The sequence below is a fragment of the Episyrphus balteatus genome, chromosome 1 (genome assembly GCF_945859705.1).
Source record: "Episyrphus balteatus chromosome 1, idEpiBalt1.1, whole genome shotgun sequence".
NCBI lineage: Eukaryota > Metazoa > Arthropoda > Insecta > Diptera > Syrphidae > Episyrphus > Episyrphus balteatus.
The window spans coordinates 54,480,499-54,500,989 of record NC_079134.1 but is presented as its reverse complement, the minus strand read 5'-3'; the positions used below and the strand labels follow the sequence as shown (position 1 = coordinate 54,500,989).

General features: G+C 31.8%; 1 protein-coding gene across 3 annotated transcripts in view; it reads right to left on the bottom strand.

Moving 5' to 3' along the window:
- Positions 1-20,491, bottom strand: part of LOC129920939 (uncharacterized protein DDB_G0283357) — a 76,073-nt gene that overhangs the window by 16,932 nt on the left and 38,650 nt on the right. For all 3 annotated transcript variants that reach the window (XM_056002488.1, XM_056002491.1, XM_056002489.1), the window contains exons 3-6: positions 14,906-15,665; positions 8,465-8,662; positions 7,978-8,254; positions 7,323-7,910 (exon numbers count right to left, since the gene is read on the bottom strand). In XM_056002488.1, coding sequence (XP_055858463.1) covers positions 7,323-7,910; positions 7,978-8,254; positions 8,465-8,662; positions 14,906-15,665 — 1,823 coding nt within the window. The remainder of the gene's footprint in view (positions 1-7,322; positions 7,911-7,977; positions 8,255-8,464; positions 8,663-14,905; positions 15,666-20,491) is intronic.

Here is a 20,491-nt window from a genome sequence, read left to right as displayed (position 1 = left end):
TAATTGTAATAAAATCAGAAAAAAAAAAACAAATATGAATTTTAATCCGAGATAATTTGAAATAGGCTGGTTTTATATAAAATGAATTATTATATTTGTTTGTTTGTAGTCAAAGTTAATGGAGTTATAACAAATTATTATGTTAGAACTAATCCTCACTTAGCCTCCAGCTATATGCCACGCGTATTATACATAATTTTTTATTAGTGTCAAATAAAGAGTAGTAGTCAAAATATTTAGCATTTCGCCGGAGGAAATTATTAAAATACATTCTTAAATATGTCGTCGTTTGACATAATTAATTAAGGATTATGATAAAATTTTGTGAACAGAGCGAGAGAGAGAGAGAAAGAGAGAGAGAGTGAAAGAAACAAAATATGTTTGTTTCGACTGTTTCTGTATGAATTTTTTTTTTTTTTAATTAAAAAAAAAAATATTATTCTGATAGGAAATTTAATTTTCTACAAAAAGTTTTAAATGCAATGTAGGTATCCAATTGAACGATTCCTGCAATAAAAACCCTGGAATAACGTCTTAGTTCCTTATTGCTATGAATTTTTCGACATAATCAATAGCGTATAATATTCTACGAACCAAAACAAAAACAAATCGGTCCATTTAGTAATACTTATCGACAAATTTAAACATTTTTACAAAAATCCATTTTATCATTTTTTTAGACTTATTTTTGGAATTACCACCTTGCATGAATATTCAACCTCTTTTTTACCTACTTCCTGACCTTTTTCGCGTATAAATGAAACTATCATCATTATTATTTAATGACAACTAATAATATCATATAATATAGGTAAAAATAATTCTAAAGATCTATATAAAATATGACGATGGGTTACTAAGAGTAACCAATTCACAGATTCATATCGTATGCAAAAACAAAAGTAAACATTAAATTGTTGTTTTCTTTTTATCAGCAAGAAAGGAAAGAGACAAAAATAATAATTATACTGTCTTTATTTTGATTATTTATTTATATCACTTCATCTGCATAGCAGAGCACACTGTGACCATTAAGTATTGTAGGTTCTTTGATACGTTGTGCTGTTTGTGCCCTGGCCTGTACGTCTTTTATGCCTTCTGCCTCTCTTCCCTTAAGATGCTAATATTTATAGTTTAGACTTTTTTTTAATTTTATTTCACTCCTAGGTATATTTAGTTATTGGATAGGTTGAACTTGCCATACATATAAGATATCTGGTCGAGCTGGTTTCAGGCAAAAATGTCGTGCTCTGGCGTTTTGCATTTGACACGGCATTATGTAGGCGTCGTCAGTGTCTGTTCGCCCGTTCGTCGTACATATTTGAACCTCAAGCCACCTCGCTCCGGTTAAAAGTTTTTTTGTATGCTTATTTTTGTTTGCTTCTTCTTAGTCAACAATTTGCGGATAAATGTCAGAGCAAATACGAGCAGTGCACCCATACTGCTATATAGATATAGACCGGAGAAGTGGCAGAGTTGCCTTTAAGTTGATTTTAAATGTCAATCATACTCAAAAAATATATAAGATATATGTAGTTTCAAAGTCAAACAACATGAATATTTTCAGGTTGGTGTTGGTAAAATCAAAGTTTTAAATTAAGATTTATTAAAACTTGAATTAAGTTTTTATAAAACTGGTAATCAATTTGACGCAAAAACGCGTACGAGATACAAATACAAACTGTTTCGATGAATACATTTTTCCCGACTATTCACTAATGTTTAAATGAAAGAAAAAAAATTAGGACAATTTTTTATTTAAATAGGACAGTCTAGAGTCCCTTTATAGTTTAAATGTTAGATAGACAGCAATAAATAAAAAGAGAAGTTATTACATAATTGTCTTTCTTTTCGAAAAAAAACACCCAAAATTATATTATGAAGTCTCTTTATTCTTGATTTCTTATCCAATAGTAACGTTATTAACAAATTTCATTAGGGTACCTCATCAATTTTTTTCCAATAAAAAAAAAAAAAAAACTTTAAACCGTTATATTCTTATACGCTTCTTGCTTCTTATTTCAAATGTAAAATAATAGCTGAATTTGAATAAGGTACCATTTTTATAATAAAGTCTTTTTTATAGATTTACATTTTGTCTACACCTAAAAAAACATCCTTTCGCATGAACAAAATGTATTAACTCATTTTATTCGTCTTTCCCATCGCAAGGTAAATAATTCTAATAAAGTTCATAAGCATACACAAAAAAAAATAACTATTTTAATAGTTAAAACCGGAATAAATATTTTAAATAGTCATTATTGACTATTAAATAGTCATTATTGGCTATTTAAATAGTCACATTTTAGTAGTTAAAATTGACTATTTAATAGTCAATTTGGAGAATACGAGTACTTCGATTGACTATTTAAATAGTCAAAAATAACTATTTTAATAGTTATCATCACAATAATAACTATTTTGTTTTCTGAGTGTAGGTACCATTTATATCATTGATTTTAACGGACTTATTGCGGTTTTTCCTCATTTCCCAAAGAACCTCCGCCAAAAATATTTTCATTGACTGCTTAGATTTTTGGTTTGTGTTGAAATGAATCATTGCTAACAATTTTCATTGGGGTATCATTTTTGTCAAGTTTTTATAATACTATAATAACTTAGGTCGCATTCCATCGTCACGGACAGGACATTTTTTCTTTTAGAATTCTATACATAATATAATAATAATATATAATATAACATAATATATAATAATCATTGAATTTACATATAATAGTTTTTTCATAATAAAAAGAGTACCTATTATTTTTTTAATTCATTTCATTTCATTGAGCTTTGGAATCTTATTTTTTTTTAATTCACAATTATTGATGTCACGTGGGTACAAAAAAGGCATCCTTTCCAATGCATTTCCCATGATTCTTACAGAAACTGCTGATTCATTTCAAGCTTGTTTCTTAATCCTTTTGTTTTTTTTACACTTTTACGTACATGAATTAGCTATATTTAGGTACTAAATAAATTATTTTATATAAATTTATTGTTGTGCAAAATATTTTGCAGAAGTGTATTCAGATTAATGGCAACTCTGTTGTTGTTTAAACTGCTATGCGAAGACGGAACATTGAAGCGGTATCAAATTAAGTCCAGGCGGGTGAGAGAGAGAAATAAGTTTGAAGTTTTCTTCATATTACATCTTTGTATGTAGTTGTGTGCTGATCTTCTACACCGCTTTATTTCATCTTCATCTTTTTCAGCAGCCTAGTTTTGTGAGTGCTTACTTTAACCGATTGCAAAAGGTTACGTTCAGCAGTTGCATTGGGGCGCGAACTTTAAGACTGAAGGGGTGTATCCGGACTCCGGAGAATATGAAGCCGTTAGGAGATATGTACCAAAATTTACCTACCTTCTCAAAGAATGTTATAGTTAGCGTTGTATGTCGTATCGTGTCGTGGTAGTTTGCTCTTTACACTTTTGCCCAAGATATTCGACATTTGAGCCGGCCTTTGGGGTCTGATTATCAGCATAGTGGTATTTATTATTATTATGATTCTTATTTTTCCAAAGCTACAGATACTCTGTTGATAAATAAGTTGGTTAGGTAGAAGGAGACGCTGGCAGTCAATACCATACACAAGTAAAAAAGAAATCCAAATAAGTCTACAAGTCATACGAATAAGCAGTCGAATGATCTGCCATTTTATCTTTAATTTATTTATTTTTATTATTGTTTTATGTTTGTTTGTTTGTGTGTTTTTTTCTTTTTTAATTTATAAACAAAAATATATTCTGAGGTTAAAAGAGTAGATACAGAAAAATCAGAGCACATCAACAAAAAGTATCATATTCCGGTCGATGGTGTTGACTTTTTTTTTTGTTAAGACATTTGGTCTCAGTGCTGAAGTTGATGGGTGAAGTAAGGTGAGATTTGCGCTGTACACGATCAGAGTATTAGTTTCAGAGTATTTATTGACGCCAAGGACGAACGTATCATAACCATTGAATGACAAAGTGCCCACAGAGAATTTACATAGATAAAGATATACAATTGGCAGATTTATATAGAAAACGTGGAATGCGGTAACATACCGGAAGTATAGAATACACCAATAGAAAATTGATGTTTATTGTATTAGACTGGTGTTTCGAGGACGTTAGAGTAGAATTATTATTTGAAACTAAAACATTTGCGTTATTCACAGCAACAGGCAATTGAAGAATGTTGTACCTACCTAGATTTCTTTTTAGTATTAACGTGCAGTTTTATAATTATTTTTAAAGAAAAACTTTTGGATGTTAATTACAAAGGCTGAGCATTCTACAACGCAAATTGAACCAGCTCAGCTGTAGGGCCACTATTTTTGTGGGTAATAAGATAACTCAGCATTTTGAAGGAAATTTTATCCATATTATTTTATCTTAGCATGAAAAAAAGATGCAGCTGAAAAAGCCACAAAAAAAACTCAAAAAATCGAATTTTCTGATTTTTTTCTTTTGCAACCCTATCTTTCAATTAATAGCCCTCCGGGGTTTTATCTTCTTTTTTAAGCCATTGAACGATTCCTGCTATAAAAACCCGTAAACGTCTTAGTTCCTTTCTGTAGTAAAAGTCTGAAGTAAAAGTTCCTACACTACTAAAAGTCCACTTCACTCAAGTGCCTTTTTGGATCAAATATCGGACCTAGCCAAAAAGTTGGCATACAAAACTTTTAAAAAATTGCTTTACAAAATAGGTGAGCTTTTTTCATGGATTACGCCGAACCGAGTAGCCAAATACTTTTGAAAGTATTTCAAAGAATGGGGTGTTGGTTGTATGGCAAAGTGGTGGATGTGGTACACATGAAATAAAGAAGGAACAAATTTTAAAATAAAAGTCTAAATGTCTAAATTCTCTGAACCTGAGGTTTTTCGAATCCAAAAAATGGGAAATATGAAAGTTTGTTTCGTTCATATAAAGCCTCCGCTGTGGCTATCAGCCACAGTTGAAAAACTAGAACTGAAAGCCATATGAGGTTGTTTCACTCATATATTTAAGTCTATTTCGCAGCGTTTTTTTTTCAAGTAGGTACTGCGAGAATGTTGGTCCCAAATTGGATGCTTTAGATTTTGAATTTTTAGGTATAGGGCATTATTCAGAAATGTCAGCATTTACGTATATAGTGCTACAAGGAGGACAGAGATATTAAAATCACAACTATACCAAACCTTAAACTCCACCATACATAATTATTAATTTCAAATACTTAAAGCTAAATCCATCATCAAATTTCAAATTTACTCTTTTCTTTACAACACTCCACACAAATGCCATTGATAGATAGGGTTAACGATCACATAATTAATGATGTGACAGGAATTGCTATATTTGTACCTTATTTACCAATCGCAGATATCATTTCACCCTATGAAACTGTAACAGGTATTCGTTTCATTTTTCCCCTCTAACAAAAATTTTCTCTTGTGCGTTTTCCCAACTATTTTCTTCTATTTTTTTTTCAGAGACGAACGGAGTGCTTGAAGTGGAGCTGCGGGCCGCATCGTGCGCGCAATGGCACCGCTACCGTCTCCTGGTCACAGCTCAAGACTCACATCATCTTTGATAGTTTCCAATCCGGTCTAGCGCATGAATTCTCTTAATTTCTCTCCTTTGACATGCGAATGCGAAACAAGTTCATGACTGAAGTGAATATAAATTGAATATTACCAACAGGTCTACCAAGATCAAGCTAGGCGACACGTTCTTATAACTATGGGTGAGTGTGTGTGTTTGTGTGATACTTAAGATATCTAGTGCACTTACGCACAACTTATATGGATTGAATTGGTCTGATGGTCTGGACCGGGACAAGGTATCCTGATCTCTTGGATGGCCTCGAGTTGAGTTTGGAAAATGAATTTCAGTGCAAATATTTTTTTTTTTTTCATTTTATCGCATAAGATACACACAACTTCAGCTTTGTTAATTTATGAATTACTCGTTTGTGGAAGAAAATAAGCAAAGCTTGTGATGGGAAGAGGTAAAGGGGTTGGTTTGGGTTGAACAGGGCTAACTAAGAGCTCAGGGGACAGCGACCGCCGGGCGTCATTGGCATGTTATGGAAAATCGAACTAGATTACGAGTATTTGGTCCGACGACGCGACGATAAGCGGTCTTCTTTAGACTGGTTTTTTCCTATCTGCATCGTTAGCTAGTGCGGTTTGTGTTGTAGGCCTACGATTTTATACTACTTTTTCTATTAAAGCATTTGCAATTATTATTGATGTCCACACATGTCGGGCGTAGCGTATTTTCTTATATTAGAGTTAAAAGGAACGTTACAAATGGAGCTGGAAAATCGATCCAATCGATTTCACATTTTACGACTTTGGCAATAGGTCTCGAATCAATCCTATCCGGCAATCCACAACCGAACCAAACGTTTACTTATTTTGTTGTATGCCTACTCTTCAGGGACAAAATAAATTTCGTATTCGGCATGTGCTGTGTTAGAGGATACCATAAATTGTATCATCGTACCAACATTAAGTTTGTAAATGATTTCTGATGAAAAGAGACTATGTTTTTTTTTTTCTTTTCCATGTCTATGTATAAATGGAGAGGTTTAGAAAACTGATACAGTTAGGCTTACAGAATTTTGACTTACACATCTATGCTCTCTGATTAAGTTTTTTTTAAACAGTTGTTCAAGGTTTTTTGTATTATTTGTCATAAGACAAAATTAAAAAAATTTAAATCAACAGTCAAGTTTTTTTTTATATAAATAATAATTGTAATTTAAAGGTTGCGTTGGGCTATAATGCTAGAGGTGAGAGGTCTGGGAACTGCCTCTAGGAATTGACAAAACCTACAAGAGTAAGAGTATCATTTTTCCAACTGTATCAGTAAAAAAGTGCATCTCTCTTTAGTCGTTTTACTCTGAAGTAGAGTGTAGGTCTCTACAATTACTATTAATCATGTTATACAAGTCGAGTGCAACGTTCTGTAATATCACACCCGTAACATCTTTGCAAATTTGTTGAGCTGTAACTGACGCTGTAGCAGTATATAAATATAAGTTCACAAGTCTTGTAAATATTTAAAACAGGTAAAGTTTAAGATATAGTGACCATTTTGAAAACAAAGTATACACCCAAAAATAATCTATGGGCAATGGGCATATGAATAAATTATATTTTGTTTTCTAATTAAAGACTTGTTGCTTTTCCAAACCAAACAACAGACGATAAAAAATGTTGTCGTATTCCTATTAGACGCTGTGTAGCTTAAATTTCACACGTGAACGGATCATTGTCGCGATTAGAAAAAAGGTATTAGTTTGGAAGAGCTTTTAATTAATTTTAAATTTTCAAACACTCACCTTTACATACATCGAACAAATATCTATGCTGCCTACAAACGAACACACATTTTCAACACTCCAAGCATTGACTTCATCACTTTGCGCCTGACACTGCCGAAGTGGAAGCACTGGCGTAGATGTTGTTACAGCAGCTGTAACAGATGCTTCACTTGTGACAATAGTATCTGTTGCCTTGACTTTTGGTGAACTTGTAGGAGTCGCCACAGCACCTCCTCCACTGGTCCCTGGCACATTATCTGGATCCGGACTCTTGTCTGAACCTCCACTAGAGGTTGACTCAGCCTTAAAACGTTTTGTTGGTGGTGCCGAACTTAGATCTAACGGTGATGCAGTCATATGTTTCTCTCCTGAACTATTAGCAGATGTTTCTTGATTTGGACTAGATTGTCTATTTCGTGTTTGTTGTTGTTGCTGTTGCAACTGTGCTGAATAAAGTAGTGCAGGAGATGCAAACTGTGCAGCCTGCTGCAAGGCAGCAGTTAGATTTGGGCCAGGTGAACTTGATGCTGTATTATTTGATAAAGAAGTTCTTTTTTGTGCCGACATAAGAATGTTTTTAATTTCAGCTTCTTTTGCCGCTCGAGCCTAATCATCAAAAAAAAATTATTATCAGAACCTACTCAATTGGGTTTTACATAAAAGAATAACTTACTAAAGTAACTAACGCCTGCGTGCTACTCATATCAATCAAAGGGGGGAAAACTCCGGGAGAAAAAGGAAGACTTGAAAGGAAAGTTTGTACAAATGGAGGTACGCTTGAGGCACTTGTCGTCAGATTTTGTATATTTTGCGTTGACTTAACTGACTCTGAAGGTGAAGCTTGTTCCTTAAGGCCGCTGCCATTGTTGGTATTGCTATTTGTGGAAGACTTAATGGGTTGACTAATTTTGCTATTTTCAAAAAAAGTACTCCGTCGTGATGTGCCAGAACTGCAAGAATAATTAATGTAATTACTTTTAGAGTTTAAAAAAAATGAAATTTAGATACATATTAGTTGAACATAAAGGCTTATGCTCTACTTTTTGGTGTGGATATAAACTATAAAATAATTATCCTTAATTTTGTTTGGAAAGCATTCCAAAATACAATTCGCTTTGGAAGCTTTCGAACACAGTAGGAAATGAAAAACAAAAACTTACTCATTTGGATTATTATTATTGTACTTTGCAGCTAAACTACGCATAAAATCGGAGTAGTTTCTCGTTGAAAAATCTGAACTTCGATTTTGAATTTGTGAAAGTAAATTCGTTGAAAGATTGTGCAGTTGTAAGTCGTTGTTAGGGTGCGTCGTTTGAGGTGGTGTACCTCGAAAGGACGATGGAGTCGCACTTCGGGATCTGTAACAAAAATTAAAAAATTAGAGTAAAATACCAATTAAGGTCAGTGAAATGAATTTTTGGCTTTGTTAACAAAATGCCAAGCTTAAACTCTTTATTTTAATGTAAAATCGATTCAACATAAATTTAAATACTTCCATATTCAAAATATCGGCATTGATTAATACTAATTTAAATTTTTATAGATTTTATTTATATTTTTTTTATTACAAAATTTGAACCATTAATTAAATGATTTAAATATCATCAGTAGGAACTTTCACCGGAAAGTTAACTACAACAAGTAACTTAAATTTAAAAAAGATAAATTGCTAGATAAGTAGACATAATCTATAAGCACGTGTTTTCCGGTCCTCATAGAATCTTTTGAAGATTTCAACACTTATCTACGGACAACAAAAAAAAGAAGACGGAGGGACATAACGCCCAGATGATTTAGCCTATTTTTTTTTAATATGAAATGATTCCAAAATTAACTTCGAACTTATGTCCCTCCCTTCGAGGCATAAGTTCCAAATAAAAATTTTGAGTCTAATATTCCTCCTTATTATTCATAACCCTAAATAAGTTTCAAAATTTATCAAACTCACTGCATTACATTGAAATATTTCCTTAGCTCCACTTAGTAGACCTTGGCTCCAACTAGGGATTATAAGAAATCCATCGAAAATTTGAAATAAACCTTTTGTTTTTGAGAATTTGAGAACAGAAACTTTAAGAATTCTAGTTTCAAAGCGTTTGATAAAATAAAACCCAAAAACCGCGCGATTTTTGAACCCTTGGATACGTTGGAGAGTCATGATGCCCTTGACATCGAGATCATAACAGCCACGACAAAAAAGGAAGAAAAAGACATGTTTAGCCTTAGCAAATAATGAATGATATGATATACATACGCATAAAAAGAAGCAAATGCTTTTACTTGAAAAATTGTAAGGAATGAACTTTTTCTATCCACATTTTGTGCATATCAAAACTAGTTTATCTTATTTATTCCTTAGTACAAAAAGTTACTATATTTTATGCACACGGGTCAATTTCGAGAAAACATAGCCAGTGAAAGAAGTAATTGAGACTCCCTAGTTGACTTTCTGAAGTGTCGAACACGAGAAAATCGTGAAAAGTCGAAGAGAAAACTATTTTCCATTTTATTTAAGGTTTAACTCTTAAAATTATTCAAAATGAAAATACCGATTTAGCTACTTCTTTTTTTTTTCAAAATATTTGTACATTCGAGATGAAACATATGTCTTGAATTTTGATTCGAACGTTACGATAATACTGTGGAATCAACATATAGGTACCAGTTCAGTTTTTTGAATAGTAGATTTTTTATATATACCTACAAGAAAAATCTCAAAACCTCAATTTTACAATTTGATGCACCGAAATTGTTTTATTTAAATTATGCAATTCTTAAATTTTTATTTCCAATAACATATGACAAGCGATTTCGAAACGTTGTTATAAAACGTTTAGCGCATATGTCACACTTCTTTTTATGCCTCAACAACAAAACTTCAGTCATCGTCTTGTGCCATTTTTAAGGTTTCACAACTTAAAAAGAGAAACAGTAATGTGTTGCAGCAAATTGCATGTATCACGATTTTCCTAACTCCTGTTTGGCAATTCAAGCATTATGTTGCCGCTTCTCTTCCAAACACATCCGGCCCTCAACTTTACATACATATATTTCGTTACAGATATATTTTGGCACATAAAAAGTTACGTCCTCTTGTGGGATTCTAGCATCAAAATCGCTTTTAAATCAAAAGAACTTGCACATAGTATTAGTTTTATAATTCCTTTTGGTTCGAAGTGTGACTAGCTTTAAAATAGAGAATTGTTCAAAAAAGAGTAATAACAAGAAATTCTTTGCGTGATTCCAATGCCAATGCAAGCAAGCATTGCTAACAGACAAGACGTTAAATTTGTTAAACGGATTTCTTCTCTTGATCACTCATAACAAAACTCAAACATTTGTAGCAAACAAAAATGTAACAAAACGAACTATAAGATATTGTTTTACTTGTTTTTTTTTTTTATTGAACTACTTTAAAGGCGAATTATTGAGTTCGCAGGAAAAAAACAATATGTACTTAACATTACTTGTATAGAGGCAACTGAATAAGTTACATAATTGAATAACTTTTTATTAAAAAGTCTATTCTAAATTCTAATTATGGGAAAAGGTTTTATTTAAATTGTCTTCAGTGCAAAAAACTTTAAAATATAAAAAATTATCTAATACATAAATAAGCTCTTCGGTTTAACATATTACATTTTTCGTCATAATAGCAAGTAAGTCGATGCGACTTAGTAGTGCATTTAATTATTTTTAAGATACACTTATGTGGAAACTCATAATCATATCCGAGTCTAAACATACGAATTCAACGAGCTTCTGCAAATTCTTCTTGGTATATTGTATGTTACTCTGAATAAAGCATCTCGTGCCTCTGGATTTGGTAAGTCGGTGAGTTATCGTGATATTTTGTATTGTTTATTATTGCAAATTGGTGCTGCTGAGTTGAAGAGAACCGATAGCATCTTTTGTGTGTTTTAGTAAAAAAATAAATAAGAAAAAAACTTATCTATTATGTTAAAATGTAAAAATTTAATTGGAATGTGGAGGTGGCGATCGATGTTGGCGTGTCATGCAATTGTAATAAATATTATTGCAAAATCAGCGCCTATGTGATATTGTGTTGGCAAGTTTTGAAAATATTTTTTTTATGAACGGTTTTGAGAAGAGTTTTAATGATTTATCTATCTATATATTTCAAGTTTGAACAAATACGTAGTTAAAAAGATTGAGCAAAAAAGTGTTAGTTATAGATATCGAATACTAGCACATCTCATTTTTGACGTGATAACGGATTCCTCATTGTAACCGAATTCTTTTATCCTTTATTTATCCTTCTAAGGGAAAATGAGAGGCAAAGTTACATGTAATTTATAACAAGTATCAAAATTACATCAAACTTTTAAAGAAACTTACTCAAGTTTTAGATCTAATTTCACCTTAAAAAAATTCCCTTTTTGAGGAGAGGTCTGATTCTGAGGTTCGTGGTATACAAGGAAAAGACCAATTCAGAAAACAGCCAAATTTTCCCGATGGCATATAATATGTCTCAGTTCTTTTTCCTGATAGAAAACAAATGAATGAAACCGAGCTTTAGAATTCCAAACAAGAATTTACAAATCCATTCGCAGTACAGGGTGCCTCATATTTTAGCGTGTTTATTCTTTTTTGTTTGCCTTGGTTATTAATTTATCTTTTTAAGGATTGTGATAGTACTTTCTTTTGTTTTTATATATTTTTTTATCTGAAATTCAGAGACAGCGGCACCACACAATCTGTTTTCTTGTGACGTTATCACGTAAAATTATAGTCCTTAAACCGAGTTTAACCCTAAAACAATCTCGTCTCAATACGAGATGTATACCTACCGTTGAATTATATACAATACTATATGAAATGCTGGGTATTTGCTCAATTGAACTGAATTGTTAAATTATTTACTTAAAAGAATCTAAATAATGAGTTAAAATGCATAGTTATGTATGGTTGGAAAACGAATTAAGAATCATACGTCGATGAGACGTATATACAAATATGATTATCGTTCTAGGGTTAAAGACAACCAATGTTTTTTTTTCAGAATGAATCTTGATACATATGCATATAAACATAGAAAAAATCAAGAAGCATACATTTAAGTTGATTTTTTTTCATTAAGTGAAAAAACATTTATTTGCCAACACCACGATATACGTAAAACTTTGGTACACTGTGGCGTATACGTGTCATTCTATAATCAGCTCCGAATGTACATAAATTCCTGTTTATTTTAGTCAGAGACAAGTGTGTTTCGATCTTCCATCTATGGGTGTCACGGTTAGAGTTTTGTGTGGCCGATATATGGATATGAAAAACGTAATAGGGTTGCCATTCATGTCCTGGCATAACTATTTTCAATCAGTCTTTGAAAAAAAAAATAATTTTTTACAAAATTTTGTGTTGGGTTGTGATTCCAAAACCAACTACATACTTACAAGTTTGCTATCATATGTCATATAAATATGAATCGGTTACTTTTTGAACAAGAAAAATTTGAAATAAACAGAAAAAAATAAGAAATTTGAAATAAACAGAAAAAATAATTATTCTTTTAAATTTAAATTTGTATTGGAACATTATCTGACTTTTTTTTATTGTTTTGTTAAATTTTAAACTTAACTATTAGCCCTTTGCAACCCAAGGTCGTAAATTTTAAAACTAATAATGTCAATCGACGTGCCTTTAACTATAATAAAACACGAATTGTTCAAAAATTCAATATCTTCATTATTTACTAGGGCTGAGGCTGCTATTGCGATAGCTGCTTTTAATCACTCTGCTCTTCCACTGCGCAGAGAACAGTTGTGATTGCTCTTCAATATAGCTGCTCACTGCTGAGTACACAACTTTACAAAAATTCAATAGCAAAATACGAACAGCATACGCATGATATCGACAATTTTCTTACTCTTTTGTGAGCATTCTGTTTCTGTTTTTCATATCTAATGATTAATGATGAAAAGAGCAGAGATGTGGTATGAGAAGAAAAGTTAAAGAAAGAGTGAGTGAATTGTATTTATGTTGGAACGCATTGATTTAGAGGGAGATAGGTGGTTGTAGCTTGTAGGTTGTACACAGTTGTATAACGTTCCTACATGAGTGACAGTGAATCGGAATAATTATGTCGAATTCCTTTAAAAAAAAAATCGGATTAAAATCGATTGCACGAAACATTGTTTACAACACGTAAAACGGAATTCGAAAACAGACGCATTCTATTTGATTGTTTTGAGGTCTATGCGATGAAAAAGTAAAAAAGTGTAGGTTGTTCTGTGTTGATGGCTTGCGCATTTTTATTTGTAAATGCATTTTATTAAAAGTATTGCGGGAAAAACCACAAATGACATTTGGTTGCATTTTGTTCAAAATCCTGATCATACCTATATCAAATCTGGAAGTAGTTCAAGGAATACCTAACACGGTGTTACAAAAATGAGGTTTTAAAATATACGCGGGCGGAGACCTATCACGTTTTGTAGAGCTAGTCGCACTGATTACGAAACGGTATTTAATAGTCCCTAACACCCCCAAAATCTGGAGTTAGGGGCAAAAAACGGTTTTTTCACCCATTGAAAAAAATCTAGCTTCGTCAAATTTTTTCTCATAAACTAGAAGACATAGAAACATATAGTTTTCACTGTTCGATAAGGAATTAATTGAGTAATTTATTTACTAAAATTCACAGTCTGGACAAAAATAGTATAAAATTAGTTTTAAAAAAATTGTTTCCCCTATTTTTAACTTTGAAATCGATTATTTCAAAAACTATTGGTTATATTATATTGATTTAAAAATAAGAATCAAATACACAATTTTGCCTTTCGGAAATGGTATCATTTATTACTGTAAGTGTTTTCGTTGTTTTTTAATAATTTTTTTTTATTTTGATAATTTTTTTTTAGAAAAATGACCCTCCCACCTAAACGGAAGGAGGTAGTCCCCCCTCCCAAAGAAAAAAAAAGTTTGTATTGAGCTCCTCTACAAAAATCCGTTATCAAATCCTGGCGCCCAACTTATCCTACTACGTGTCGAAACAACATTTTTGTTCTATACCTAAAAGTTCGAATTTCTGTATCTGGGTTGAAATCGAAAAAAAAATTTTTTTCTAAGCCAATTTTAAACTGATTTTCATAAAAAATACCTCGTTTGATTTGGAAATAAATATTATTTTAGAATTATTTTTAAAACAGCATGTTGTTGTGAAAATATATTCTTTAATTTTATGTCGAAGTTGGGTAAATCACGAAAAAAATGGAATTTTTGAAACTTGACAGCTTATAAATTCTAGATGGTTTAACCTAGTTACATGTGTTATACATTGTTGAAGTTTTTGTATATACCTTAATGCAAAAATTAAAACAAAAAACTATCTAATATTAATTTTTAGGCATTTTCCTAAAACAAAAAAAAAAACCCGTTAGTTACACAAAGTTGGTTATTTTCAAAAAAAGCCCAAATTTCAACATTAACTGCCAATTTAAAACTATTGGTGTCATTTACTAGAAATATCGTGACTATTTCAAATAAGCGATACTTCAAAATTATGTTATAAGCTTTCAAGGAAGAAAAAAAGTTTGAACGAAAATATATGTAGGTATATGTTCTTGTCACAGACTTACCTTGATAACGAAAACTGAGCATCGCCATTGGTACCCGGACTAAGTCTTTCCCTCTTTACGCTATTGTTACTAGTGTTTGAATTGCTATTACTGTTATTATTGCTGATCACGCTGCTTGGATTATTTGTACTACAATTACCAGATGAATTATTATTGGCTACGCTATTATTATTATTATTAGTGTTACTGGGGTTACTATTGTTGTTACTACTGTTCACATTATTATTATTTGCCAATTCACTGTCCTTCAAGGACTCCATTTGAGTTTCATTCTTCACTTTCTCCAAAAATAAATAAGCAGACGAAGAACTATCACAAAGTTTTTTACTATTTTCGATTGCGTTGTATCCGCTCAGCAGCATTCGATCGCTAAGCATCTTCTCGGGCTTGTTATGCTGACCCTGAAAAATTTCAGATGACGATACTAAATTTTGTTGTTGTTTTTGACCAGATACAAGAGGAAGCGACAAATTCCTTGGCTCTTTTTTTCTTTTAGCTATTTGATGATTTTGTCCAATGATACTGTCATCCACACTGTTTATCAAGTTGCTTTTTCGTTTGGTTCGCAATTTTTTAGTCACAGCGACAATGCTACTCAAATCCGCAGTTGAATCTGAAGTAGCTGCAGCAGGTTTATGTGACAAAACTGATGGTATTATTTCTGGCAAAGATGAAGACGATAAAGATGGAGAAGAAGGCGATGATGACGATGTTCTTAAAACTCTAGAAGATTGTCCGAGTACGTCAGTTGTGATATTATCTGAAATAAAAAAGTACATTCAGCTATTATTTAACAGTCAAAGAATTTTTTTTAAATGAATTTGATAAACGAAACTTAACACTTTCATGCAACAAATACAAAAACAATCTGTAAGTTGGATCAAAAAATTAAAACAACAATTGATTTAATTTTTAATTTTTCGTCATTTACTTAAACTTTTTGTTTTTTTTTTTTCTATAAACTACGAATGTAGTTAACAATCACTCTTGTCTGGGTCCCAGGACAAAATGGTTTTGAGGGCAACGAAAAGGCGGATGAACTGGCCAGGCAAGGATCGGTCCTTCATGAGTCGCCAGCGGAAGCAGTCAACATTCCAATAGGAGTCATGAAGGGCTATATCTTCTCAAACTACTTAACAAAAGCTAATAATAGGTGGCTAAGCTTGACTAGCTGCGCCATATCTAGGAAAATATGGCCCACTTGTAAGAAATCCAAAACCAATATGACTTGGTGGTCGATTGGTTAAAGCGTTGGACATCTTATTGAAAGTGCTCGGGATACTCGGGTTCGAATCTCTTTCTCATCGGTAGTTTTTATTTTAATTTTTCAATAATCCAAAATTATGTATATCATGGTGCGGCGAATTTTTCATACAAAAATTAAATGGTGCGGACGTGGTGCAGTCGTGGTGCGCCAACATTTTCTGCCAAAAGGCGGTGGTGCAGCTGCGGTGCGCCGGTCAAGATTGTTTTTTCTTTAAAAATTCAATTTCTATTTTAACCCGGGAAGTTGTGGCTAATAAAAACAACACTTTTCAACATTCGCTGGAACTAAACGATTACGTCTATCTTCGTAAACAAATCCAGCTTCTGAAAATATTCTTTCACTCGCAAATTAAATCAAAAATACTTCTAATATTTTGGCCCACATACAATGTAATAGAATAAGATAGATTAAAACATAACAAAAGTCACGAAGAAGTAAGATAAATACCTATATAGTTGGCCGAATATTCGGCTGCCGAATAGTGTGGCCGAATATTCGGTATTCGGCCAAATCACTATTCGCGACATCTCTACTCAAGACCATTAATTTATTTTGTTTGAGATTATTTTAGTGTTTTTTTTTATTTTTGTTTCATTAACTTGAATTAATTTTTATTGGATTATTATATGCATCCATATATTTTATTTGAATTTACCTCATAGCACCGGCACACAAAAAAAGTGTCATGTACTTGGGACCAGACCTATCTTTCTATATGTTCTTCAAATCTGTTTGCCCCGGTCACCCTCTAGTTTTGAGCTGTGACTGAATTTTATTTGAATTTTTATGACCGGTCCAAACGGACCTGAAATTCGGATTCAGCGGGTCCAAAAACATATAGAATGATATGTCTGGTCCTAAGTACACGCCACCTTTTTACTTGCGATATAGGTACTATATATCAAGTTATGCATTCGTACAAAAAAAAAAGTTGAGATAACATTTTTCCATGACATTACGATGGTAGACAATGCCAAAAAAGTGGGTCCCGGAAGTCCGTCTGTCTGTCTGTCAGTCTGTCAGTCTGTCTGTCTGTCTGTCTGTCTGTATAAGGAGCTACAGCCCAAACGGATGGACCGATTGATGTCAAACTTGGTATGCAGCGTTATTTGGCGACTCTCCAGAGGGGTTTTTGGAATTAATTTTTTTGGACCAAAAATAACGGTACTTGTCATATACCGATTTTAGTAAAATTGAAATATCTCAAAAATGGCTCTAACGATTTTGTTTAAAAAATTCAAATGTTAGTTTTAAGCTAAGGTCTATTTTTCAATGAAAAATTTTTTTTTTGAAAATCATTATTAATGGTACCTGCCATAGAACCGTTTTTTTTCAAATCCGATTATCTCCAAAACTGCTTATTCGATTTTAACGAAACTTTTTGTGAAGAAGTTTTTATATAATTTAAATATAAGCCAAAAATAAAATTTTGAAAAAAATAATTTTTGGATTTTAAAAAAAAATTTGAAAATTTTTTTTTTTGAAAAATCCAACTTTCGAAAACGGGACATTGAATTTTTTTGAAATTTTGTTTTTAGATGTTGATTAGTGATTTCTACAAAATGGCATACCAACTTTATTTTTAAACTTATTTTCCAAAAAATTATTTATAAAAAATAAGTTTTTTAAAAAACGGCTCTAACGATTTTGAAAATTTTTTTTCTAAAAATGTATATTAATATATCAATCAAAACTGCATACTTGTTTTGGAGGGCAATTTAATTTCAGGTTTTATTTTATTTTTTTTTTAACGAATTTTATTTTTTTTCCAAATTTTTATATAAAAAGTCTTAAAAATTTAAGCAAATTTAACTCTAAGAGCAAGTTCGTGCGACCCCAGTCGTGCATTTTATTTGTTGTGTGCCGGGGATGACAGCGCCAGCATACAAAAAAATAAAATGCACGACTGGGTCGCACGAACTTGCTCTTAGAGTTCAAGTTGCTTACATTTTTAAGACTTTTTATATAGAAATTTGGAAAATGTAAGTACCTACTATAGGTACAAAAAAATAAAAAAAAAAAATAAAAATCGTTTTTTAAAAAAATAAAATCTGAAATCAAATTGCCCCTCAAAACAAGTATGCAGTTTTGATTGACATATAAAGATGCATTTTTAGAAAAAAAAAATTTCAAAATCGTTAGAGCCGTTTTTTAAAAAACTAATTTTTTATAAATAATTTTTTGGAAAAAAAGTTTTAAAATAAAATTGGTATGCCATTTTGTAGAAATCACTAATCAATATCTAAAAACAAAATTTCAAAAAAATTCAATCTCCCATTTTCGAAAACTTGATTTTTCATAAGTCGTAATAAATCATTCTGAAATATTCAATAAGAAAACAAAATTCAGGAAAATTTGCTATAAGAAATTAATACAAAGCACAGAGAATATCTGTGCATGTCCAAAGTCGTCCACATAGACCCACAAAGTCAACAACAATATATTGTAGCAACAAGTATCCATTGCTTGCAACATTTAGTCACTATACAATCTCTAATCACGTGAACTCCTTTGGAAATGATGTTAAAACAGAGAAGCCCGGTGACCTTGAATGACCTTACTTATACAATATCTCATAACAAATTTAGACTCGAATTTATGATATATTTTAAATGTTGTTCGATTGTGCTTAAAAATAAACGCGGAACTCAAATAAGTTCAACTTGAAGAATCCTTCAAAAACTCTGCACTTTTATTCTTTTGACATTTGAAAATATTGTCTTAAAACTTTACTTCTCATACCGAAAATGAAAACAGGTGGTATATTATAATAATTTGTCCAAGAATAAACACTTAACAATGTCATATTGTATTTTTGTTGTAGATACTATAGTTATAGGAACACAGAACCTATGCTATGCTCAATGCCTATTAAAAGCCCAACGCAAGACTAAAGTCAAAACTTATTCCTTACACATACCGATATCGAAAATATGTATATTTTCACTAGTCATTATACAAGTATAGTATGTGATTGTTAAGTTGGCATGGTGTTGTAAATATTGATGATTTGCACACGGAGGGCATATAGGCGATGACCTGCAACTGAACTTTAAAGCTAATTATCCCAACCTATAAACCGACCAAGGCTATTTGTGTGCTATTTACGTTGCGTAAAGGTTTCGATAGTGCAAAGCAAAATAGAATTGAAAAGTGTTGCATGAACAAAATATTAAATGGCAAATAACCCTCAAAAAGTAACATATGAAATATTCAAATACCATCAAAGAACGATGTATAACTTGTTTGAGACTACGACTGATAAAACAAAACTTAAATATATCCAAATTTTAATGATTTGAAATGTAAATCTTTGAGGAAGAACTCTTTACATAGACCCTGAATATATCGTATATCTGCAGTACTTAATCAAGTGCGATTATCCGAACAAAATATTGCCGTAATATTTCCACCTTATAAAAGTTTGGGATTTGAGAACCTATATCGCATGGATGGAGAGGAAGAGATCTTGATACCATTCCATGTATCTCTGTCATCTAGTAAGACCAATTGAACAGACAAATCTGTAATAAAGCAAATTACAAAGAAGGTTTCAGAATGCGCTAACGCCAGCTCACTTCTTACTTGACATTTCAATGACAATATTTCAAAATGAGTATCTATGAGATTCTCATGTATATGTTACGTTTCTTACCAATTGATATTTTTTACCAATAACGTCAAATTGTTCCGAAACAAATAAATAACGATACAATATTTTTGAAGTACGTGCGCCTTAGCTACTATACAAAACCCCTTGAATAAAAAGGCAAGAAGTCAAAGAAATAAATTTCTAACAAATCAGCAACAAATTTACTGGCGTTGTCATATAAACAATTCAAGCTTAGTTTTCTGCTCCCCCTGCATGCCAAGTTTTCGAAGTGCCTTCTTGTCTCTGGGGTATGTTCATAATGTTGCCTTGTCGTCGGTCATGACTATGTCCTTCACCATTCTTGCATGTTTTAGTATAGGTGAGTTTCAGGGCTGGATTAAAGTAGAATACAAATAATAATATAAAATACCAGTTATGTTGAAATTTAATATAACCAGTTAGGGTAAGTCGAATGACCAAAAACACATAATCCCAAATAGAAAATCCCAATGGCTAAATCCCAAAAAAAATTCTGGAAAGCCAAAATCCCCCCAAAAAGAGTCAAACAAAAAAATCCCTAAGAGAAAATTCCAAAATGATGTTGCGCTAGTTGTGTATCGCGTGCGCGATTTGATTGCTTGATACACAACTATCCAAACATCATTTTAGGAAGAGAAATTGTTTTTGCATTTCAATTTAACCATTTAAAATCATAATAAGAGTGAAA